General features: G+C 41.1%; 2 protein-coding genes across 3 annotated transcripts; one reads left to right on the top strand and one right to left on the bottom strand.

Annotated features, from left to right (window-relative positions):
* Positions 1 to 2,493: 2,493 nt before the first annotated feature.
* Positions 2,494 to 13,310, bottom strand: fam219aa (family with sequence similarity 219 member Aa). 2 transcript variants are annotated; one of them, XM_080494377.1, is made up of 6 exons: positions 13,110 to 13,310; positions 8,495 to 8,591; positions 7,380 to 7,473; positions 6,640 to 6,720; positions 4,387 to 4,462; positions 2,494 to 3,943 (listed from the first exon to the last, which is right to left on the bottom strand). In XM_080494377.1, the coding sequence occupies exons 1-6, from the start codon at positions 13,167 to 13,169 to the stop codon at positions 3,785 to 3,787; spliced, it is 567 nt and encodes a 188-aa protein (XP_080350503.1). In that variant the 5' UTR covers positions 13,170 to 13,310; the 3' UTR covers positions 2,494 to 3,784. The 2 variants fall into 2 exon arrangements, with proteins under 2 accessions (XP_080350503.1, XP_080350504.1); XM_080494378.1 differs by having other exon boundaries at positions 4,408 to 4,462.
* Positions 13,311 to 14,298: 988 nt separating this feature from the next.
* On the top strand, positions 14,299 to 25,187 carry dnai1.2 (dynein, axonemal, intermediate chain 1, paralog 2; the record flags this gene model as incomplete). Its single annotated transcript, XM_080494394.1, has 18 exons — positions 14,299 to 14,373; positions 14,828 to 14,908; positions 15,222 to 15,345; positions 15,910 to 15,965; positions 16,179 to 16,334; positions 16,477 to 16,536; positions 16,645 to 16,773; positions 17,007 to 17,091; positions 17,215 to 17,332; positions 17,433 to 17,476; positions 17,585 to 17,832; positions 19,000 to 19,089; positions 19,225 to 19,306; positions 19,421 to 19,500; positions 20,651 to 20,799; positions 23,310 to 23,409; positions 23,830 to 24,012; positions 25,095 to 25,187. The coding sequence occupies 18 exons, from the start codon at positions 14,299 to 14,301 to the stop codon at positions 25,185 to 25,187; spliced, it is 1,953 nt and encodes a 650-aa protein (XP_080350520.1).
* Between the last annotated feature and the right edge of the window lie 1,416 nt (positions 25,188 to 26,603).

The raw sequence follows: 26,603 nt of genomic DNA, 5'->3' as shown, positions 1-26,603 counted from the left end.
CATTCAGTTGTGATGTTAGTCTGTAAAATAAGAGTGATGTGACCCTGAATACCATTTGTAGATGTCAGTACACTCCAAAGAAGAAGGCACTCAGAAGATCAGCGTACGTGTTAAAACATTAGATGAGTACATCTACTCTAAGACATACAGGTATACGTATACGGACTTGGTGGCTGCAGATGAGGCCTTAAATATTCCCTGTGCAATAATCTCAACACACATGGATTCCCATGAAGAGACGTCTACTGGTGTTCTGGAACAAGTTAGTTTGTTACAGTAAAAGTACCCATTTGAGTATTGCAATGTCTCTCACCCGTCTCCCTGCTCCTTCTCTCCTCGTCTTCTCCCAGCTTGTCCCTCCAGCCAACGTGGACACGCAGTGCTGTTCCCTCCTGGGATTCAAGGCGTCTAGGTAAGCCATCATTCACCATCTGCTCCCGAGGGATCAATTCAAGGCTAATCACAAAGGCCCAACCCCCCCCCACACCACACCCCACCCCCCCACCCCCCTCAACTGCTCACACTCATTACTATATCCAAGCAAGGGCTCCCTATCCTGCCTCTCTTGGCTGTAATGTCATTCACTTCAGCGGGTAATCACCCATCTCCAGCAGCGACTGTGTGGGAGGCCGGCAAACTGTTTCATCCACCAGCTATTTGTTTCACCTCCAGCAGGGACGACGGTTTGAGTCGGAGGAAGCGCTCGCCTGGAAGATCGTAGTGACTGTTGAACACGATGAAATCACAAGGCACTGTCGAACTTGAGATATCTAATATTTATTTTTTGATATGTTGCACTATACACGGAACTTCAACACTGTTAAAATCTAAATGGAACCAGTTCACAATCGTCATAACAAGCATCTGACAAATAAAAAGCGCCTGTCCCCAAATGAATTACTTCCCATCCATAGGAATAGATGGAAAAAAACAAACAAACACATAACTGCAAATAAATAGCATTTGTTACAACAAAGTACCCCAGACTCTAAACTCAAAAGTTAGTGAAGCTACAGCTCAGTTTATACAATAGCCACAAGTATTGCACTCAGTCGAGGACAACCGTGACGACTCGCGTGCAAATTCACTGGGATGATGTTAATAGAAAATTGCAGCACCTTAGTCAGTCACACAGTCCGTCCCTCATTGTTTTATGTGAAGTGTATATGGCTACAGGCAAAACAATCACATGGCCTAGTAGCTGCATTGGTGACATTTTAAACTACCTACTGTGCTGTAATGTAATGTTCTCCCTAATGCAAAATAGTTTATCGTCTACACAAATGGCACATTTTAGCCAAACAACAGGGGGAAAAAAGGGGAAGAAAACTGGATTGTTTTCTTACTGGTGCACACATTTTTCATGATGGTTCACTTAAACCAGCAAAATGAAAAAGAAAAAAAAACCTCCATCCAAGTAGATTTCTCTTACATACAGTACATTTCCTGAATGCATTTGATCAGAGCACACATTCTTCTCTCGGCCATCCATGTATGAGTACAGATCTACATAAAAATTATTAGAAAATACCTAAAAAATAAACAGAAAAAAAAACCTCTAGACTGTAACTCCAGTAGTCAACTGCAAATATACTTTTGTAGCCATTTCCATTAAACTAGGCAGATGTCTATTACAAAAAATGCAAAATCTTGGAAATCGGCAATCGTCTCATATTCAGCTCAATGTGAAGTGAAGCAAAGACATGGACATGAGGCTATGCAGTTGCTCAAACTGAAATCCAGTGAAAATGTTCATTGTGGCCCCGTGTTCATTACGCAGAAAATTCAGAATACAAGTGCTACCGTTGTGTAACACTTACTTCATGCTGTGGTTCTCTCACCAACCCTCACAGACAGAAAAATATCACAGAAATGTTTAACTCATTTTAACGAGGAAATGTTTTGTCAGTGTGTCATGATCACGAATTTCAGCGTTAGTGTTGTAAAACGTGGCTCTCGGTCATCATTTCTTCCCAAGCACTTTTACATGCAAACGACTGTCGCCATCCACGACAGAGACTCAGTGTGGCAGCGGAGCGACCTTCTTTACAGTGATGTAAACATATACATGTGAAAAGTAAACATTGCACATACAGTACTCCTAAACAACGAGATGCTATTGAACTCTGTGGGAAAACAACAAATGGCATGAAGCACTGACGATGCACGGCCGTCTCTTGCTACATGTGCAGTTCTTGTCCCTTACATCAGACAAATTATTCGCTATGCGACTGGGAAGGAGGATGTGCACACATTGTGAAACTCAACCAAAATTCACCTTTAAAGAAAGAATAACTTGAACCTCCCTTTCTTAAAAAAAAACAAAAGGAAGCTTCACTCTCAAAACTAAACAAAACCTTCCCATTTGTAAAAAAAAAATATTTCATTGGCATTTTTCAGAAGGAGTCATCACTAAAACTTCCTTTGTATCTGGGATTTCTCCCACCCCCCCCCCCCCCCCCCTCCCCATCTAATCATTCATTTTCTCTTGCATTTGAACTACTTCAAACCTTCATTGCAGGAGGTTAACTTGGACACACATACACACAAAAGCACGCATGAACTTGTGAGCTCAGTTCAGCCCTCATTACAATGGGTGCTCTAGATCTACTGACATCACAGTAGGTCAGGGGTCTTCAAAGTGTAGGATGAGCCGCACCGGCCGAGCGAAAGACCGAATCAAACGCTGAATCTGGTTTTCCGTCTCTGTTAAGTCTTTCTCGATAACCTGCGACTGGGACACACCTGTAACAATGTCATCTCTCTGTTTTTTTACTTGATGAAATAATTTGGAGGAATACATCATGCAGGGATAAAGCATTCCCCTTGACACCAGATCTTTCCTGCAGCTACGAGTAGAGGACTGCCCCACACTTTGAAAACCGCTGTCATCCGTAAACATGACTAACTTTATGATCTTCAGACGACACACTGTGGATGTGATAAGGGTCAATTAAAACTGAGGACTTATCTGCACGGGCTGGTCGTCAGGATACAGTGTTAACAGGCAACATGCATTTTCCAGCTTATTTTAACTGAATACAAATCAACCAGTACAATCTCAGTGGAACAGATGGGGCAAAGAATTGGGATTACTATTTTTTTTACGTGTGGATAGTGTGAGTGCTCGGGTCAGCAGCTTGATGGTTTAGCAATATTTTCCTGGGCATAATTAGACACACGCATGTCATTTCCACGTATACACACAGGAAGACCAAGCAGACAAGCTAAAAAGAAGATGAGAAGGAGCAGAAATCAATGGCCACTTTAAGTCCAACCTCTTCAAGTCCATTGTCTGTGACCACCAATTGCAGAGAAGCGATGAGATCCTTGGATGTTATAAGTGAGACAGCAGCGACTCCGTATTCTATTTACCTTGTTGGAATTTTATCACCTCACGTTGTTTGTTTGCATTTCTCCCACAGTGTCCCATAATCCTTTGGGGTCCACCTAAACCAGACAAATCTTGAGATGGAAGCCAAACAAAAGAAAAAAAGCTCAATCAAAGGGATTTCCTTTGAGGTAATGTTACTGCCATTAGTCCCGGCTGAACCAACAATGCAGAAGTAAGACGCACACATCCTGCCATAGGAGGAACATGCACAACAGATACTGCACATATTCTGCTTCTTGTTTTCTTTTCTTTTTTTTAAACCTTTTTTTCCCCCCCGTCCCTTTGTGCCCATGCCACCTATTCTTGCTTGCTGCCCTCTGGTCAGTAGTTGGCCTCTGTGCAGGAGCAGGCAGGAGATTTTGGGAGTCGGATAGGTGAGTGGAGGAGGTGCTACTGGATTTGACAGGCTGTGGAGGGAGCAGCCTGGCAGCACATGCAGGTGGGGTTGACCGCTTTGGGAGGAATCAGATCGAGATCCTCATCATCGGGGATCTCGTCCAGTCGGTACCCGTCCTTCAGGAGCTGAATGTTCAGGTCCTGGTTGATCTGCTGCAGGAGTCAAACAAACAAGATATCAGCAGAGTAACTTTCTCATGTGACGATTGACGTTAAAATAAAATGTGTGAGTTGATCGCTAAACTATGTTTTGTTTTGGGTTTTTTTAATGAAAACATGGTAAATGAAATTGAAACAGAATTTTACAAAACGCAGTGGGAGTCCGGTCAGTGATGGGAATGGCTGGAGGCAAAGCCCTCCCCCAAAAAAACATACTAAACAAGCTATAAACAAAGAGGAGGAAATGAAGAGGAACACAGCGACGAACAATGATGGAAAAGTCTTCGTGACGACGAATGTTTGAAGGAGCCCGTATACATTGGTTTTCCAATGGGTGCACGAACACCTGGTGTGACAAAGAAACTGGGTGATCACGTGGCGATGTTTGTGGTTCCACCAAATGATGCCGTGAAACGATATAATATGTGTATAGATACCTGGTCCCTCAGACATCTCACCTCGGCTGAGGAGTATCCTGATGAGGAGTATCTGGACATGTCAAAGTCGTCGTCACTGAAAGACAGCAGGTGACAGCAAGCAAGCACAAGTGATGAGGCTCAATAGACTCGTACCGTCACATTGTGCTCTTTCATCAGAGAGAAATCTACAGCAGTAAGATTTCCAATTGGAATGTTTCAGTCTCTTTTAATGTTTTGAGCACATTCACACACATCGGGGTTGTAAATATTTAATTGATAGGATTCTTCTTGAGTGAGGCAAAAAAATATATATAATAAAATCATCAGGATTTGCTTGCGTTTCTCTCCATAATAGTATTAATGGTTATGCAGATTCTTAGTCTGAGTGAGATTTTCTTGGTTGAATAAAGCTTAAGAAATAAATAAAAATGAATAAATACTGCTCATATCCTTGTAAGTATAAAGTGAAGCTGCTGTGTGAACTCAGAAGACGGACTTTGCGTTTTAAATATACAGTCACTTGTCTTCAGACAGACATTTTGTTATTTTGCAACATAATGACAAATAAACATTTGAGCTATTATTAAACTCAAAATAATACATATCCAAGACCTGTGTGTTACCGTTTACAGACATGGAACATTTCTGTGAATCATATATTTTGTCTTCGTGTAAATAACGCTTCAAAAGAGTTAAAGTGCTGCTTTACAAGATTTACAGTAGTGTTTTACATTTTTTCTGGGTCTTTCACTGCACAAATCTTTAAAGTGTTGAAGCGACTGTGTGGCAACTCTGGCTTTAATGCAAAACAATATAATGAAAGACAAAGGTCAATGTTTATGTCACATGATTCTGTGAAGGAGATGTAAAACAGCATGACAAATTGTGATTTGTGCGTGTTGTAAAAAGATGTTAAAGTACTGAGAGAGCAAAGTTTATAATTCAAGAACAAAGACTGCATTCCAGAAGTTTGGGCCGAGTCATTTAAATCCACTTTCTCTCTGGGAAACAGTTTACCCAACAACAAAAATGAGTTTAAACTTCAAAACTTCCCTCACTTTTGGGGGAGGTTAACAGTTCCTTCTGCTCATGCGCCTCTAAACAAGCGTGGCAGACCCATAGTGGCACAACTCGTGGTCCATATTCTAGTTTTATAGTCCATATCTGTAGTTTTATAGTTGAGATAACACCCGATTCGTCATCAGTCTGTACAAATGTCGGTTTCTCTCGATTTTGTTGACGTTTATAGCGTATTGTCCTCTGCACACATCCCCTGCTGTCGTGTAAACCGGGCCTCAGACAAAACAAAGCATTGAAATACAAGAGATTTGTTGAAGGTCACAAAGTGACATTTAAATCCCTAAAATGTGCCAGTGAAGAACAAATCTGCTTTCTGTTTGTTTACTAAATTTAAACTCGCATATGTTTTGATTCTTACTGGAATGAATGTCTTTAAATCAACAGAGGTGCTAGGGCACACACACACACACACACACACACACACACACACACACACACACACACACACACACACACACACACACACACACACACACACACACACACACACACACACACACACACACACACACACACACACACACACACACACACACACACACACACACACACACACACACACAATTTACACGCTCTTGAATCTATTAAAGATATTCGTGAGGCGCATCAGCGGCATGGTAACAGAGTGGATTGCATCTCGCTTTCAAAATGAGTGATCTGCCTTTCCAGCACTGCAAACATAAAGAACAGAAAGACATTGTGCAGATGCTGCGCACATGAATCTAAAATATGGACAACAAACAAATGGGGATCCTGTGTTGCTCTGACTCACAAAGCCACTCAGAGAGAGTATATGATGCACTCCATGATGTAAGCTTTGTACGAGTGGCTTTGTCTCATGTAGCAACAAAAGGGGGGGGTGCAAAGGGTGGGCCTCATCTGTGACAAATACAGGCCTGCTGTGTCAGGGTGGAGGCGAGTGCTATCTCTGAGCTGATTCTGCCTCTCCAAATCCTCACCCTACTATCCCTCTAATCCGGAGCCCTGGGGGGGAGGGCGGGGGGCTTTTGCCCCTTTTTAGGCTCCCTTCTGTTAAGAACTCTCTCAAGTTGCTATATGGATTAATGAGCCACGATAACAAGAGTGAGGGAGACCTATAAAAATACACGTTAGCCACTTTTCTGCTCCAACAATGTGTTTAACAATGTCATATTTGAGTGTGGCAAGAAGGAAAACGTGTTCCGTACTCACCTGTCAGTGTCCAGTGCTACCAAGGGCTTCTCATCTGGGCTCTGGTCTAAGGAGGAGTAACCTTTGTTGGGCACCACCAACCTATAAAGCAGTAAAGAAAAGAAACAACACAAGTGTGTATCGGTGATTGAACATCTACAACATTACATTACGAGTGACACGTTCATAGAATCTCTTTAGAAATGAGCAAATGACCACATATTCCACTGGTTATGAGCATGACATTCATTTCTCCTGAAATTGGGGCTAATCTGTAGCCTTCAGGCTGCAGTCTGCAACTCGATTATCTCTCTGCCTTTAGAGAATCTGGGTTCAAACCAGTGGGTAGCCTTTCTTATATTTCCACTAATCCACTATGGGGTGGGATTAAGCAGATGAGCCAGTTGTCAATACTGCAGGTTGCAGGGAGTTTATGCCGACTGTTTTATCAGCAGTTCAGTTTCACTGCACAAATATATGTTCTTTCTCTCCGAAGCCCTGCTGTGCTGTTTGTGCTGGGGTGTAACATTAGGAAGTCTGATGGTGTCCCTTGCAGGCTGGCAGCAATCAAAGCCTTCAGAGGCAGCGAACACTGTCCTCGTGTTTTGCTTTTCACTTGCTCACGGTGTTTTGCACTGCATGGAAAACAGAGGATGCAAAAACATATCGCTTGTGATGCTAATGAATGCAAATTGTTGACATTTGTGACTGAGCTGGTAAAAACCAATAGAGAAACAAAAGGGGTCGGTGGAAGCTGCTACCTTGTTCGAGCATTCTTCTTGGGCTGCTGATTGACGGGACTTCCCACGGTGCCATTCTTCACAGATCCCTTCCTGGCGAGGTCCCTCTGTTTCTCTGGGCAACCACAGGAAGTGAGGTCATCAATAAAAGGCGAAACACATTTACCTCAACTGCTGTGTTTATTTCACTTAAGGAATAAGGGCACCAAAGAAAATTAAATGTCTGGTCGTTGGGTAGTTTGAGTGAAGTGAAGTGAAGTGAAGCATGAACCTCGAAAACCAAAGCGGTTTCTAAGCAATTACCGACAAATAGTTTCCGAACACCCATTACAGTGTCTTATTTTGATGTTGTTATATATGATAGAATTTTGACAACCTCAATGCAGGCAAAGCTTCAGGCCCCTTGTGAACACTGGTGTCTTCCTGGGAAGGGGTCTCAGAATCCCGGTTGGGAACCAGTGGCTAAGGGAACCCCAGTCCAATTTTCAACGTGGCTGTGTGCAGTGTGGCATGACAGTATAAATGGTATTTTAATATTGTTTTCATTGGGTTTTGTTTTTTTTACCATTTGAAGTGCGTGTACACACCACTCGTCCACATTGCTGCCTGTGGACATAAAGTAAAAGTGTTCTTGTGAATGTACTGCCATGTGATGCGTTTATTTATGCTTAGAAAAAAGTTTCTTGTGAACCTATAGAACACTACAATTCTTGTCTTTGACATACAGTACGTCTACAGAATGTTGCGATGTAAAAGAAATTGAGAAATAAAGTGTAGACCAGACTTTTAATCTAAATGTATGGACGCAAATTTAATCATTTGGGACATCTGCATCAATGTGATACGCTGACAGAGATTTCTGTATCAAACCTATTCAAGACTAAATCAAAAGAGACTAAAAATGTACCACGACGTCTCCTCATGAATAGAAATATCATTCCACCGACATATAACACGCTTCATGACTATCATATGACACCAGTTGCTCATTTAACCTACCCTGACTTCATTTGAGGCACATGACCGCAATGCATGGCGAATTTCACGCGTGTTTGTCTTTGCTGCCACTGCCTGGACTTTGAGGATATGGGGGGGGGGGCAATTATTACTTTGAAGAGTTGTGCTGGTTCTGATACCTATTTGGACTTGCAGGGGAGACGGTTTGTAGTTCAAGGCCACACTCTCTCCCTTAGTGTCAGGCTCCGCTTCGGAGGTGGAAGACGCCGCTGGGTCCTGGGATGAGAAACAAAGCACAACACGCCAGCTTTGAACACCGCTAACTAACTGGATGCTACTTTGATATATTCCCATAGACTTCAAATGATCAGAGAGGATAATTGCTTGGCAGTAAATGTGATTCAGTTCTGATTTTCTTGAGGTACATGGAGGTTGGACTCAAGTCTATTCGATCACCAACTACAAACAAACGCAAACAAAAAATAGCGAGCTTGTTTTTTTTAACCCGCTTGTATCAATGAGCCGAGCAGGATTTCTCCAGACCTACTATTGCTTCTCGGAACGCTGCATCAATAGGCGCGAGTGTTCAGCCGTGTGTCGCTGGCTGTGTCTCTTTCATATGGGAGTGAACAGTGATGGCATGGGGAGGAGGCAGTGGGAGAACAGAGGGGGCTGCTGTTGGAGCCATGGTTTTCCCCAGATTGAGAGAGGCGAGCTGGGCCACGCTTTGGCCCACTCTGCTGACAGAGCGCCACATTATGTGGAGCCTACAGGCCTCCCCTTGTTGCACTCTCAGGCACTCCACGGGCCACATAAAACGAAGGCTAACCAGCGTTTGGCTTTCAGTAATTTGAGTTTTCTCCTGAGAAAAGGCTGTGATACTAAAAACACACTGCGAGTAGCCGGAATGAATGCTTGGAAAGAAGGCGCGTCAACCTGCGCACCAGATATAGTATGCTAATTGTATAAATCTGTTTGAATAATGTAGAATCTGCTCGTGTTGGATGCCTAAAACACCTCAAGCAAGCAAGGATGGTGGTATTCCTTAATAATGTTTTAAAAATTAATAAAACGGTTTAATATTTGAGATTTGTAAGAAGGAATGATACAACAAATAGATTTTGACACATATATGCCTCATTCATTTTCATCGTCACCTTTCTATGATTTAATTGAGAAATTCTGCACCAATTTAGGCCAACCCCACGAGGCCAACAGAGTTTATCCAATCTCGCAGGCCCTGATGAAAGATTCATGAGCGTTTAGCGGGGACAGTGAAAAGCTTATTTTGCATACCAATTTTTATGCAACACAATGAAAAACAAGCTGCCAACAACAAAAACCAGATAAAACAGCACAGCGAAGCGCAACATATTTAGACGCATGTAGTGACCGCTGAATGCACAAGCAAAACTGTGATAACAATATGGTGTGAGCATTCTTTAATATTTTCTCTAATGATACAAATGTATCTTTACTGTAAAGACGAGTCCCATAATTTGGGATAAAGTACCAGCATGGCCGGATGGCACCTTTGTCAAGAACCTCATCCACAAGTGGTGATGAAGAATTGTTCACTTTGCTGGAGTAATTAATAAGTGCAGTAAGAGTGAATGTAATCCACAGCAGCAGTTACTGGTGAAATGGCACACAGACGAGGTCTTCCTGCTGGAACAAGCACAAACCCTTTCTGTTCTGTCACAAGACGCCTCCCATAGCTCATTAGGCTTACCCACAAGATCTCTCTCCCTATCCCTTCACACTTCCTCACTACAGAGAGATACGGCAATGAAGAGGGGTCACACAGCCCGTCAAAAAAATACATAAAAAATATATATATATCCCTTTGAAATCCTTCAGTGGGGCTTCCAGCAAATAATGAAAGGGATTCAATATTAAGCTGTTTGTGACAGGATTTTCTGCCACTTCTTCAAATAGGATGACACGGTTAATGAGAGCGAGTACAAGGTAAACAAGTGCAAACTCTTCCTGAAATACACCAGCTTGAAGTGTTGAACACCGAGCTGAGAAAAGGGGCTCAGCTGCGGGAAACTGATGGGGGTCAGACGAGGGCCTTTTCCAAGATTTTCTGAGAAGAAATCATGATGGAATTGGATTGTAAACCTAATAACATGAATGAGTCTGGCCGTCACTGAAGAATTTGGCATGAAAAAAAAAAAGCATGCGTGATATAAGAATTGAGGGTGGGGTGTGATGTAGAGCAAGCTCTGTGACAGTGGGGGGGGGGGGGATCCCGTTCTCAAACACTTTGAAAATGCCAGGCTCCCTGAAACTCTGAAGCATGAATTCAAAAAGGTATTGGTCATAAAAAAATTTTTTTAAAAACTTAACTCATTACAATATACATGAAGAACCTGCAGTGTCCTGAAGAAATGTTATGGAAAACTATTTACAAATGATTAGATCTGATCCTGAACACTGGAGGCAACACATTGATTTTTATGTATGATAGTAAAACACGGCCTGTCGCCCTGACCTTCATTATTCATGAACACCTGCCACCTGCCTCATGACACGCACGCACGCACGCACGCACGCACGCACGCACGCACGCACGCACGCACGCACACACACACACACACACACACACACACACACACACACACACACACACACACACACACACACACACACACACACACACACACACACACACACACACACACACACACACACACACACACACACACACACACACACACACGGGGATGTTACATAATACATCCTTATTCATTTTCTGCAGACTCAGTGTAATTCTCAGTACAACCAGTCGAACATTCACCACAATGTGACCTTGAAATATAGCTTCTAAACAAAAATGTATGACTGTCCTTGTGCGTTTTGTCCCATTCGGATACAAGCACACCCAAAAGGTAGCTTGATCTCTTCCAGTGTTCCAACACTCATGTTTTCAGAGAGGAGGCAAAGTCCAAAATGCACATGCAGACATTATAAAAATGGCCACTTTGTGTCTTAGATTCATTAGTCTTTCCTCCGTCTCCAGCTCCGATGATGAGGAGCTACAAGGCTGCTGACACAGCATAAACTCTAAGCGATTTGTAGGATTATACATCATGGCTGTCCATTGACCAATCACAGAGAGGAATGATAAGTCATGTGACCAATAAAACCGTTCAATGCTGTCCTTATGCGTGACAGCACCAGCCAGACTATCTATATTACAGCCAAGTTGTACTGCAGGGCATTCCGTCATGAACAGATTCAGACTATAGTACAATAATCGCCATATCATCATTTCTAAGAAAAGAAAAAAAGGACCAGTTATGATGCCCTGCTACATTGACACAAAACTATTAGAATTCACAACTCTACATAAAGCGGCTTTATTTGTGATAAATAAATTCAGAACAAAGGGGCAGGTGCCAGGAGCAATCACATGGTTTGGGAATCACAATGAGGCACATTAGCATTTCAATGCACAGCCATGTGTGTCACAGAGACTGGGACTCTGTCATCGCCAGACACCATGTAGGTATCAAACAAAAAGGGACTGCTTTGACAGCCTGACCTGGAAAATATGGCACTGGAGAGGTCCACAGCGTTGAGTGATTGGCATGGCCTATTATCAGTAGAAGATGAAAAAGAATAAACGAGTTAGTTTCCAGAGTTTTAGGGCAAGGGCTGACCGCTGACAGACTGCAGCCCCAATCTGAGCATCTCTGGTATTGGATTCATCTCTGCATTAAATAAATAAATAAAAATCTCACAGGATGAAACATGAGAGCGAACTGATCAAATCTTCATGGGCCAAGGCACTTTCAGCAGCATTAAAAAAAGGGAGACCCTCTCCACCAATGAAAGCGTGTTTGTCTGCGATTTCTGCCAGAGCTTAGCTTCAGGGGCAAACGGGGCTGGGTAAGCATGGATGTGGTATGAACTGTGGATGTGGTATGAGCACTGGGACTTGTTGCATTGCTTTTTGCCAAAACCCCAGAGGCAAACACTTAAAAAAAAAAAAAAAAAGGGGGGACAGCTGTTCCAGACTGCTTTGTTTGAAGACTGGAGAACAAGGCCGGCCGGTAGAACTATATTGCTTGAAATTAAAGCTCACTTTCAAATACAATGGAGGGAGCATCATCAGTGGCTTTTGCAAATCTACCACAGAAACCCCACTTCTGATGTATTTCTCCATTCAATTTTCAGTGGCGGGTCTGAAACTTGTCATGGAGGGAGGAGAAAGTCTCACAGGCCTGATCGCTGACACTATAGTCAGGGCTCAGCTGCAGTGTGGCTCAGTACAGTGTGTGATTCGGACACACAGCTCCAATTCACGCAGTCCTTGAGGCTTACAGCCCCTGCACCCATCAGGAACCCAAAAACACGTCACCAAATGACGAAATGTACAAAAAAAAAAAAAAATAGGGAAGGAAACAGTGGGCTATGTCAGCTACTGATGTAAACAAGCGCATACTGACGTGGCTGTTAAAAAGAGAGAATCACGATCTAAGCGAAGTGCGCAGTCTGATCATGATGTAATACACAGAAGTGGACACTGCCTGTACATCGCATATATTATTGGTGGGGGTGTTCTGTGGGGGGGAAGCGAAAGTCGCCATCCTCGCGTCTGTCGATGGTGGATTTACACCCATCCCGAGGACCGAGTCTGTCCCGAGCGGCGCGGGGCTATCGGCTAGCTCACGCGCAGATTATGTGGCACAGCTGTCACGGGCGAGCCACCCGGGCGGGACAGGAAAATGTTGCCGTTAGCATTAAAACACGGAGATTTGCATTAGACGTGTGTTCGTCTCTCACCAAAGGCTGTGTCTCGCCGTTGACCGGAGGCACTTGGAACCTGTCGATTTCTTCCATCATCTTGGCAAAGCGGCACCGAAACGACGCAGTGGTCCGAAATGAAGCGCTGAGTTTAGTTGTCGCTATCCCGCTGTGTGATGCTCGGATGTGGGGAATCCTCCGTTTATCACCATGATTGCAGTTCGTTTTCCTCCATCCTGACAGAGGTGACTCGACAGCAAAACAGCAGCACCGCCCCACTTCCGGGTCTGTGGACTAGGCACTGAGGAACCGACCAATGGCGGAGCAGAACGCGTGGAAATACATTTTCACTCACCCGTTTCAATAAAGAACAACAATTACAAACTACGCGCAAGGGCGTGCTTGTTCGCACATAATTCATATTTAATATATGTGACAATTCTTAACTGCCATCCCACGTTTATCTGTGTGTATTTTATTTTTAATGAATTATTGTTTTCCTCATGAAAACAATGCCATATATAGAAATACGATGTTGTATAGAAGAAAATAGCAAGTACCTGTCAGACAGTAAATGGCAAACCTAAAAAAAAACCAAACCAAAACTTTAAAAGTTGGAATTATGTGACCGGAAAAAAATGTTTTGTGTGTGCGTGTGTGTGTGTGTGTGACCTCTTGGACCCGCCGCCGGGCGCCTGGTTGTCTTGGTAACAGATACACAAAAGCCGGGAGCTACCGAGAATTTGTCCTGTTGAACGGTTTAAAACGGTAAACATATTTCTCAGTATCCCTAGAGAGACAGACTTGCACTCAGAGAGTTGTTTGCTGGAGCATTTAACCTTTTTCTCTGCAATGTCTGTCATCCTCAAAATGAACGCTTCCAAAAAGGTAATTCTATTAGTATCGATAGCTTCATTTAGCTAAAGTCTGAAGTGAAAATGGATGTTCCAGAAACTTACGTCATGTAAAATGTTACCTCACTGCTTCCATGCAGGGTTCAAACGTTCAGAAAGTAACAGTTGGGAAGCAAACCAAAGGTGCAAGTAAGAAAAAAGTGAGTGTTTTCCTACAAAATTTATTAATATGATTGTAACTTATTTTGTGTTTGATTGTTGGCAGGAGAAATACAATGAGCAGTGATTTATTTTTTTAATATATATATTTTTTAATTATTTTGAAAATAAGTTGCCTCTATATGATGTTGCAGGATGAAGAAGATATGTTGGATATGGGTGACATAAATGACGAGACTCATGGCAGAGGCCTCAATCATCCTCCAGACCAGATGGAGCTCACAGATGCTGTAAGTACTTGGCCTCACACTACTGACTGACGGACACGTACTTCTGGATGCCGGCCATCATACTATTAATTCATTGCAGTATCAACTAGATGCTGGATGTTATGATCACAAACTGGAGAAATGCATCCAACCAAGTACGCGGCCACCTGAAGTGTTCTGCCTGTTATTTGCATGTTATTCCTGTGCAGGTGTGGATTTTCTAGGTACTCCATGCAGTTTAGTTTCCTCCCACAGTCTCAAAACATGTGTTTGAATTTTCTTGGTTTTGGTGGTTGTCTGTGTCTCTGTGTTGCACTGATGACCTGTCCTGGGTGTACTCTGCCTTCACCCTCATCAGCTGCGATGACGAAGGGACCTCAACAACAATAACTATTATGTTATTTGTAATTAACATCCCTGCTACATCTATGCTAATTTGTGTTGCCATGCTGCTCTCTCTCTAATATATGACCAGGAGCTAAATGAAGAATTCACAAGGATCCTCACTGCAAGTAACCCGCACGCCCCTCAAAATATTGTTCGCTACAGCTTCAAGGTAAAGCTATCACATCACCTGATGGTCAAACTACAACACTGAATAGATGCAAGTACCAATGCAGTATAAGCCATGCTCAGGTACTGTAGACTTTTTATTATTTTGATTTTGATTGAGTAAGTAACAGTATTGCCTCACTGCATTACCTCATTGTCAGCATTTCATGTTAACAAGACAGGAATTCATTCTGTGCACTTTGAAAAAAATCTAAATATAAAGGCTTTATTTTTTTTTTTTAAGTATTAAAACACAGCCAAAATAAACCAATACGTCCTTTGCTATACTTGATATTTCTGTTATTTATTTTACTCAGGAAGGATCCTACAAGTCTACAATTGTGGATCAGATGGCTGTGCACTTTGTGTTAGAGAGCAGCCTCCTGCATCAAGACTCTGATGAGGCTCGTAGACTAAAGGCCAAGGAGGGTCTCCTAGAGGGTAACTCATCACCCTCACAAAATCCATATGCACATTGACAGAGGGAGTCAAACTATAGGAAATACATATACTTTATATTTGTGTGCTCTGTTTTTATTGCTGGGGATTATGTAGAGTGTATGTATATAAAGTCTATACAATGTTTATATTATTTGTATATTCTGTATGAAATGGGAACAGGTTGGCATTTAGAGTGGATGGAGAAGTGATGGGGCTATAATCAGTTTCTAACCACTGTTGTTGTTTGAATATGTAAACCGTATTGTTGGTCTACAAATGCTATGTCTTTCTTATGTTGCTTCTCGTTTGTTAACAAGTCCAAATAAATTCATACAGTTCAAATGATCCTTTATTCTATCTTCAAAAACATGTATTTCTCTGCACAAGTCCCGTGTTGTTGTTTATCTTTGTGGTGTAGTACATACTTAGTGCCACCAGATGTCACTTTTAACTGAAAATCTCCAAAACGTTCAGTTGGAATGGATTGAACGTAGAAAGGCATGTTTTAATATTTTGCATGGTCCGATCATCACTATGTGTTTTCTTTTTTTCTGATGGACACAGAGACTGCAGCAGCTGACACTGGAACAGGATCTGATGGAGAAAAAACAGAAACACCGGTAAGTGTTTCTTTATAAGTTTGAGCCACCCTTGATTAAAAGGTTGCTCTAGGTGGTGGTGTGTTGGACCCCAACATGACAAGCTTCAAGCTTTTTTGGGTGTCCATTTTTTCCATGGTATTCACATATTCCATGCACAATTCGAAATCCCCAGTTCTGTGTGTTGAATTGAAGAAATTATTGAAATTAAATGAATTTGTCGTTGGTCCATAGGTAACACCTGTCGAGGATGGCGGGGAGGCAGAGGAAGCTGGAGAGGAAGACAGACCAGACAGCGTTGCCTCCAAAGCTGACCGGAAGGAGCTGAAAGTCACGAACCAGTTCAACTTCAGTGAAAGGGCCTCCCAGACGCTCAATAATCCACTGAGGGTAGCAAGAAACACCCTGACTATTTGGCATAATATTTGACACTTGTAACATGTACTCATGGTTATGATGTTGAAGCGTGTAAAACAAAACGTGGGGCGGAATTCATAGAAAATGTTAGTCATGTTGATTTATTTCACTGCAGGAAAGATGCAGTCAGACTGAACCTCCTCTGCGCAGCAATTTCTCAGCTACTGCAAATCAGGTGCTGGATTTCTTAATATATATATATATGTTGTATAAGATTTATGTCAGTTTTGTTCATACTGGGCTGTAGATTTTTCACACAGGATGATTGAACTATTCTTTGTAGTGGGAAATTTATGATGCCTACCAGGAAGAGCTGCAGAAACAAGAAAAAAACAAAGAGAAGCAAAAAGCTGCACCATCAAAGAAAGATAATGAGAAAAACAAGAAGAACATGACGCTGCTGGAGACTCAGGTAACATGTAATTGCTCCACATGTATGTTATTTCTATTTGAGATCATTTTGGTATATCTAAAATAATATATTAGCAAATATTTACAGGTGTTTATGTCAATGTATACAGTGTAGGGTATTTTCAGAGCGAAGTGAACACTGAACATACGCTACCAAAAATAAAACAGATGTGACATGATTGTCCAGAAGTATTTCAACACAAGAGGTTTGTTTTTGTTTTGGGTTTTTTTCAGAGCGACAGTATCACAAAAGTGGGGAAGGCAGCAAAGATCTTAGAGAGAATGGTCAGTCAGAACATTTTTGATGACATAGCACAAGGTATGTTTGGTTCAGTTTAGGTTTCAAATGAATCAATTACACTTTAATATTCATGTAAAAGAAATACGATCACATACTTTCTCTTTGGATTTTAATGTTTTTTTTTTTTTTATTCTGTTACAGATTTTAAATACTTTGAAGATGCTGCTGATGACTTTAGAGGTCAGAAGGGCACCCTTCTCCCTCTGTGGAAGTTCAGATATGACAAAGCGAAAGGACTGGCTATCACTGCCCTCTGCTGGTAGGATGGCTCATCATCACGTTTGTTTATCCCAGAGATTGTTTTTCCCTTCTGTCATTATGAAGGGATAATAGTTAATTCAGTCATTTGTTCCTAACAGGAACAATAAATATCAGGATCTGTTTGGTGTAGGAATGGGATCATGTAAGTACAGATGTTGATGGTCTGTCAACATCTCAGAAGATAAATAAATGCTGTCAAATATGCAATATCTTGTGTTGAGATCCTGTTTTGTGGACTTCTCCTGGCCAGACGACTTTTTAAAGCAGGGACAAGGCATGCTGGTCTTCTACTCACTGAAGAACCCAGCGTTCCCAGAGTATGTCTACGCCACTGAGTCCAGTGTGATCTGTCTGGACATTCATAAGCAACATTCCTACCTGGTGGCAGTCGGCTTCTACGATGGCAGTGTGGCAGTCTACAACTTAAAGGAGAAGGGACTGGAGCCTATTTACAAGAGCACACCCAAGACGGGCCAGCACACTGACCCAGTGTGGCAGGTGAGGATACGTGACACTTCAGGGATGACGAGAGCTCACTGTCATGTTTATATGCTGAGATGTTAAGTCAACATATATATAATATCATAGTTAACTTGCTGGAATAGCTCATTACAGACAGACACACTGCGAGGCAGTCCTAAGATAAGTCTCATTCATGTGGTGACCATGGATCTTCTACTTTATAAGTCTTGTCATGTTTGTGAACACTTGTGTTGGGAATCAATTTTATGGGCAGTTTGGCTATTAATAATGATCAATAATAATCAAAGATAGTTATGAATAAATAAAGAAACATTTTATTTGGTTTTTATCAGATGATCTCAGGGGCACCAACTGTTTAATAGGAGATAATAGCCAATTTGCTGATCAGTGTCATAAACTACACAGAACTATTGTTTTCAAGTTCTGAATTGATGATTAAATAAGTAACATTTATTAAGGTCACTCAGTAAATGTGCTGATTACTTGCTTTTAAAAGTAGCCAAGTTGGACTAAAAGACACTTTCTTAGTTGCTTTCAGCAGCTGCTGACATCTTCAGTCAGAATACTCACTTGGAAATAGTAACACGCTGGATAACTCGCGAGAGGACAAAGTGGTCCTATGAGAGTAACAAGTTATCAGCATCACTGTTCATGACATCAAAAGGGAGTAGTAAGCGCTGAGCCATGAGGCTGCCAAGAGAAGAGAGGTGAGGTTGAGACTCACATGCTTGAATTTAATATCATGGCAAATAAAGATCATTTGCGTCCAGTGAATCCCAACACTTGTATCATTTGTTATCTCCATCGAGAAGATTGTATTTCATAGCTGTTAATACAAGGTTCAGTCCTGTTGAGGTGACATTAATCCTCAATAAATAAGTGGCAAGCAAGATGAGGAAATCAGTTACCCCGCCTCCCAGCAATGCAAGAGCACAACATGCGGAGTTCTCTACATTCACAAGTACAAGTGAGACTATGAGTGCAATGCAATTTTTATTTCATGTGTTGTTATTGTGTAGATTACAACACGTTTACTTTTTTTAATGATCTTCTCTGACTGAAGCAGTTAATCCCTCACCTTCTTAAGGTTCTTCATCTCTGTGGTGATCTGGGAAATAATGGACCTCTCCGATAAATTAGTTTCGAGTTGAAAGTCAAATGATTTTCATCTAATTTATGCAGGTACGCTGGCAAGATGATGATATTGACAAATACCACAATTTCTACTCGGTGTCATCTGATGGCCGTGTTGTGTCCTGGACGCTTTTCAAGGTTCGATAAAGAAAAGCTATTCATTTGAACTCTTTAGTGTTTCGCTTTCTTGTGTGAACCGTTGTTTTTTTGCCGACATGTTTTTATTGCTTGTTGTCATATGTCGTTTTGTTTTGTGTATACACACAACTGCAGCATGAGCTGGTGTTTACAGACATTATCACACTGTCACTGCATGGTGCCGTCTCCGAGAAACCGCAACACCTGCACATTACTGGTAACATTTTGCTCTGAACTTGCTACACTTGAATACTGTGTTAATTTGTGTTATCCGACTGTTGTTTGTACAAATGTGGGCCTCGCTTCAGCGTGTGCTGTTTTCTGCACACAGCTTGTGGGACGTCATTAGACTTCCATAAACAGAATGACTCTCTGTTCCTTGTTGGCACCGAGGAGGGGAAAATACATAAGGTGTGTATTAAAGATTTCACTTTGCTGCTTTTGTGCTGAATTAGACCTCCAATTATAAATCATACAGTTGATAATGGTTCCACTACCACAACGCTGTGAGTTGGATAAAGCAAGTTAAACATTGGATGAAGACTGCCAGATGCTTGCATAGAAAAAAGAAACCTCCATAAACTTGTGATCTGATAACTTTAAAACCTTGCAGGGATTACATACACTGAACAAAGCTATAAAAACATCAATTATGATGGATACTTACCTACGTGATCATCTGTATATGTTGAGAACACAATTTTACAAAGCAATCACCTCCAGTGGTGTTTTGTTGTATAACTTTGCCATATTTTATTTTTTTATGTCAAGAATATGATTTCACAGTCTTGTCTTCAATCAGTCTGAAGACGTTCTCTTCCAAAAATCTTCCTTACTTTGCATTTTTCCAACAACATGCACAAAAAGTACTTCTTGCAGTAAAGACAGAGTCAACAATAAGCACAATAACATAAACATACTTAAACTAAACAGCAGAGTCAGTTTGGGTATTCATTTCTCACAAGTTGACCTGATCACAAGTCAATGGTTATTTACTCTTCTATAATTCTAGAAAAGACTTAAATGTGTCTTCAAGCCAACCCATAGTGTGCCACACATGTACAAGTACACCACTTTAACATGTAATGATAGTGAAAGTGCAGGATTTTGACAAGAAGCATGAATTTTCTTTTTCTCTTATTGGAGTTTCACGAAACATTTTCATTTTACTGAACTGTTTTTGCTATACCTTTGACTTGCTCCTATATTTATTCAAATATTAGTCATCCACCTATAAAATCAACACGAGAATCAATTCACTTCGTGGAGTAATTACAGATGTTGGGATTCCATTGATCTCGTTGAAACTATGGAACCGTGGAGAAATGTGTGCCAATATAGAACAGTGTCAAGAAAATATTTAGTCTTTTAAAAATTAAAAGGTATGTATAATTTACCTCAGTGTTTTCTTACTTGTACATACTACACCTAGGTACTACATACATACGTTGGGACATTTTCCAACCTAAATTTCCTATTGAGATGGCTTATTCTTCTTGTGAGTTCTACAGCATCATCAGGCGATGGACAGAAAGAGTGAGTCTTTGTCTCTATTTTGCAGTGCTCCAAGCTGTACTCGACCAAGTACTTGGAGACTTATTGTGCCCACAGCCTGTCAGTGTATGCAGTGAAATGGAACCACTTTCATCCGGAAGTCTTCATCTCTTGCAGTTCAGACTGGACCATCGCGGTGTGGGATCATCTCATCAAGTAAGATTCAATCAGATTTCTTTCATCTGTTGTAGAACACACAAGATTATTTTCTGATCCTTTTATATTACCACAGCATTAAGTCATTACTCAGTCTTTTATCTGCTTGTCATTGAACTTCATCATCTCCACCTCTCATCTCTTTTTTAGAGTTTCAAATATTCAGAAGCAGAAGAGTTGAATTGAGAGAAAAACGTATGTGGGAAATACCATGTAACATTGCTTCTTCACCCGCCCACCATATCTGTCACTGCCAGTTTATGTGACTGTAACATTCGACACATTTGTCAGTATTGCCCAGTGGGAAGCTGGTGAGGGATCGTGTACCAGTTGCTACCAGTTGGCTGATGTGTGTTTGTAGAGGAGGGCAGAATGACTGTGATGAAAATTACATATTCAGTGCTAACAGAACAGCTGGTTGACGTCTTGTTTGGCTCCATATGTGTTGGCGCCATACATGAAGCATGAGAATTAATGCTCAAAATATAGAATAGTTGAGGCAAAGGCAGCTTGTTGTTTATTGTTGTATATTTTATTTTGCAAAAACTATGACACCAAAGAAATGGCGTCATCTCCACCACCATCATTATCGATGCTATTAATACTCTGAAGAAATATCAGTGTGCAATCAGTCAACTATGAACAAGATAGTCACCATTTGTGATATTTTCATAATATTCCTATATATTGGTCTGTATTACCTTGATACAGTCCTCATTGGCCAAACAAACTTTCCAGCCTAATTTGAATAACCCACCATGCCTCCCACCTCTTGTCAGCACAGACCGCTTGACTGAATAATGACGGTAATCATCTGCCCATTATGAGAGACGGTGTTTTCAAGTTTGATCTATATCGCCCTGAAGATACTGAACATATTGTTTTCAGGGAAAGATGTGATCAAACAACGGTCACAAACTTTTTGCCATGCAATTTGAATGGTTAAAAGCCCTACTTGAATGTTTTGTCACCTATAAAACTGGCAGATACCAGAAGTCTCTGGATGAATAGAAAGACTGGAATCAAAAGGGGACAACAAGTCAATGAATCATATAAACTTTATGAATATTTTGTACCATAGCCTACTGAAAATATTGGACATGACTGTCAAATCCTAGGAGGTCTGTTTATAGGGTTACAATAGTGTCAGTCCTTTGTAGAACAAAAATAACACCATGTATGTGACCTCTCTGCCACAATGTAATATACTGGAGGTGAGGTTCTACACCAACTCACATGTTATTTATCAAATAGGCAGAGTTGCACGATCGATGAGGCAGGTGGCTGAAAATAATGGAAAGAATTTTAGGTGCATTTAATTGCATATTGTAGTTGGTCTACTAGTACTCCACACATCAGTTTATACATGAGTACAGTGTGTTAATGAAAGGTAGAAATAATGTGCGACAAGCTATTCTGTGGTTTACTTTGCACAGCTTCTGCCCAAACTTGAAAAATGGCCTGGCCAACTATAAGGTATTCAACTCTTTTCTGCCTCTCAATTTTATTTTCTTGTTGGGGTAGAAATTAGGTTACCTTCAAACAGAAACAGAAATTTACAATCATTACTTTCAAACAAATAACATGTCTTAAATGTTTTAGCCTTTACAATATTTGATTACCATTTACCTCCAATTTATCAATCATGAAATATTATTTCTCAGTCATCATTTACATTGAAACATAAAATCAATTTGTAACAGCAAAGAGACAAACAAAACTGCAGCTCAACATAAATAGGCCTGCTGTCTATTTTACTCATGCAAGAATTATCAATCTAATTTCAGTTCATCCATACCAGTATCCTCGTTTATGGTTTGACCCAAATTGAACAGCAGTCGCTCCTGCAGGCAGGTGCTCTCAATCAGCTCATCAGCTGGTGTTAGTTTGGGGTGAGGTCTTCTCCTCAACAGGAAGAAAATACACTGCTCCACTTCTCCTCCAGGTGTCCTGCTTTCTTTGACTTTAACTGTTTTGATTTTTGACTTGATAATGTGGAGTCATAAAAACATAAATGTACTCTGTGCAGATCTCATCTGCAGCCACTTGGTTGTTTCAGTCCCTCGGGGTTGGATCATTAATGATGTCAGTTGGTCACATAGTGTGAACATTGTTAAAACTGTGTTTTTGACAAGTCACTATTATGAATGTGTTTATCACATTTTACACACAATGCAAATGCTAACTGCTTTTCTTGTCCCACTTAGTCTCTCTCTCTCTCTCTCTCTCTCTCTCTCTCTCTCTCTCTCTCTCTCTCTCGCTCTCTCTCATGCATGACAATCAAGAATTGAGTTTGTATCTGTGGTAACATGTGATTTTGCACCCAAGTCATATTTTGAAATCCTGAAAATAAAAACGATAGACTGTAAAAACAGTCCTATATTAGTTATGTTGCAAGTTTCTGATTTTTTATTGTTTTACAGGTGACACTATGTAGCACACACATTAAACTCTATTTGTTTCATGTTGTTGTTCCTTTGTTCATCTAATTTGTCTGTGTGCTTTTCCAGCACTCCAATGTTGATCTTTGATCCTAAAGAGCCTGTTGCAGACGTGGCCTGGTCTCCATACTCCTCCACTGTCTTTGCTGCTGTGACAACCGATGGAACAGTAAGGCTCTTCATCAGATCTCTCTCAGATTGTGTGTGAACACTTCAACAGTTCCTACCTGGCCATGATTGCTCTCTGTGACTATAGGATGCTAACTGGAAAAAAGTGGTTATACGAGAGTGACGAGTCACTAATTGACTCGTTACACTGCTTGCATGATATATAAGCGACTTTTTGCACCAGAAACTGACATGAGTGAACTGGATTCAAACATGGGGCCCGTGTAGCTATAGTAAGGACTAATTCACCAGCTGGGTGGACACCACGGTCAAAATACTGATAAGATAAGATAAGATAAGCCTTTATTGATCTCACAATGGAGACATTGACTTGTTCCATTCAGCTCTTAAGGACACTCATGAGTAGGAAATGAAGACATGATAATGATGAAGACATTAATGGTGACTCCCCTTTTTTCAGGTTCATGTCTTTGACCTCAGCATCAACAAATATGAAGCCATCTGCCAGCAGCAGGTGGTGCCCAAGAAGATCAAGCTGACTCACATTGAATTCCATCCCATCTATCCAATCATCATAGTGGGTGATGACCGAGGCATCGTCACCAGCCTCAAACTCTCCCCGAACCTACGCAAGACACCAAAGGTAAGACTCTTAATGAGCTGCTTGTTAAATGTTTTGCAATACATCTGCAGTACTTTATTATCATTTGAGGCAATTCACTCCAATGCTATACCAGATTCAAGCCAGTATTAAAAAAAAAAAAGTGATTGTTTTTATAATTATGTAAGATTTCAACTTCATGAAATAGCCCCAGCCTGTTCGCCACAGCACACATCTATGTGTCTGTTCTCTTTCCAGTCTGTGTTGTATGAGGGAAAAAAAACATGTTATGAAATATTTTATGAGTGTCCCCCCCTTGGAATATAACTTACATAATAACCCAGATTTTTTTTTCATCTGTGTAGGATGCCAGAAAATAAGCAGGCACACATTTTTAGGCCTCACAGGAAAAGATGAGGAATGCGTTTTCATTAGACGTTTTGTTTTGATTCTTAGAGGATGACAGGGATTTACACATGTGATGAACTAAAAATCTATGGACAAAAAATATCAGAACCCAGATGGACATCTTAAGATTTTCTAAACGTGATACATTTCTAACGAATGGATTTGAAGTGCTGGTCTGTGTACAGTTCTGTGGAGGATGATTTGCTGAGCGCTGCATCATGTTGCTGACAGAGTTGTTTACGGAGTACAGCTGTGTGATTATTCTCTTTTGCTGTATCCATTTCAAAACAGAGTATTAATATAACATTTTTCAAACTTCAGAGGAGGAGTTGGCAAAACATTTGTCATTTGAGAGTTAAATAATTTTGTATGAATCATCTTTTTGTATTTCACCCTGTCCCTCTTATGTATGAGTACAATAAGTGCATTACACAGATGGCATAATCACATGTTAGTTCCTCCTATGCGACACTCCTATGATTACGTTTCGTAAATAGAACTGATGTTGTGCCAGTGCCCCTTCATGAGACGTTTGACGATTTTATTAGACAGCAGGTATTTTCAACGAGACATAATGCTCCTGTTGACTTTTCATTCGTTACATCCATTGCATTTCTTTTGTTAGGCACAGGCTTGTTGTGTTTTTCAGCTCTTTATTGGCTTTTTCAGTACCAGGTCAAATAGTTGGCGACTTCACTCTGTCTCACTCTGTGTAGGTAAAGAAGGGTGAAGAGGTGCCGGAAGGTCCAGAAGTGGAAGTAGCCAAGATGGAGAAACTCCTCAGCCTGCTGAAGAAGAGCAAAGACTAAGGTCCTATCGAGCCAAAACATAATCTTTCTTTGGGAGAAGAAGACACAGAACATGTAAAAACATAGAAGACACTGAGAGTACTCCTGCTCGTCCTTGTATTCGAGAAATTCAACATATATCATCACCCCTTTAAACTGATCATTAGCTTCTGCAGCAGGACCTGGAGTATGTCATCCGCCATTGTTGTTGTTGTTAAGTGACGTCAGGCAGAGGGTCACGGGGGTCGAGAGGTGGGGCAATGACTATGGCAATTGTTTTCCACAGATGTGCATCTTGCCCATCCACACCTCAAAGCCAAGGCAGCGTTTCAAAATGTCCCCACTCTGGAACCCGTTTTAAAAAACTTAGTTTTCAGGCTACCTCCACCTCTAGTCTGCAAAATATTGTTACTAACTGTCGGTAAAATGTACGTTTTAATAAAATATTAGATAGCCCTTTTTGTCATGACACACACACACACACACACTCGCTACCTTTGTGTGTCACAGCAACTTGTGACATCAAGATGAAACAGTGATATTTTCATCGCTCAGTGCCGGAGCACCGAGGTCTACGCTTGTTGCTACATTTGACTTTTAACTCCTGCAGTCACAAGCTCAACAAGTACTTGTGCTCCTTCGCCTGCTGGTTTCCGGCCTCGCTCAGCGCCAGCACCCTGCAGGCTCGGCAGAGGATCAGACAGAGGAGGAGGAGGACGGCGACCAATGCGTTGCAGCCAATCGCCACTGACGCAATGACGTGTTACCGTGTTAAAACCAGTTTGGTTACATGCCTGATACAGTGTTGTACTGCAATAAAATGTCATAAAGGTAGTCGATGGGAAAATGTGTCACTATTGTAAATATCGGTAGTACATGCCACCGAGCTTTGATTTCACTTGAAGGAACCACATTACTGCATTAAGTTACGTTACAGATTACAAGCTAAAAATAAAAGGTAAGGAAATTTGTGAGCTGGTTGGCCTTCCAAGAGAACCTATTATAGGTCTTATTGGTGTTAAAGTCGGCCTGGGAAAAAAAACCATATAGTCTATTTTATTTAAGTCACGATTGAAAAACGTCCATTTATAATGTTAAACTTATCCTAAGATGATGGGAAAAAAAACATATTTGCCCGAGGAAGGTTTCATCAGTTCTCAGAGAACCTAGGATTATCACCTACGTCTGTCTCCACTAAACAGAACATGGGACTTTTAAAAAAAAACTATACATTTGCTTTGTACTCAGGTACACCATGAGGAGCAAACACAGTGGTTCTAATTGGGTCTAAATGTAGATCCTTTTCATCACCGCTCAGTGCGATTGCCTCTGTTTCCAGGCCTGTTATTGAAGAGCTGAAATAATTTGTTTAGCCATACTCTGCACTGTGATACGAGGTGGAAGTCATTGTTTTGCCTGACAGGCGACTTTGCTTGT

The sequence above is a fragment of the Blennius ocellaris genome (genome assembly GCF_963422515.1).
Source record: "Blennius ocellaris genome assembly, chromosome: 4".
NCBI classification, from domain to species: domain Eukaryota; kingdom Metazoa; phylum Chordata; class Actinopteri; order Blenniiformes; family Blenniidae; genus Blennius; species Blennius ocellaris.
The sequence above is the reverse complement of the archived record's forward strand: the minus strand, read 5'-3'. Positions and strand labels throughout refer to the sequence as shown.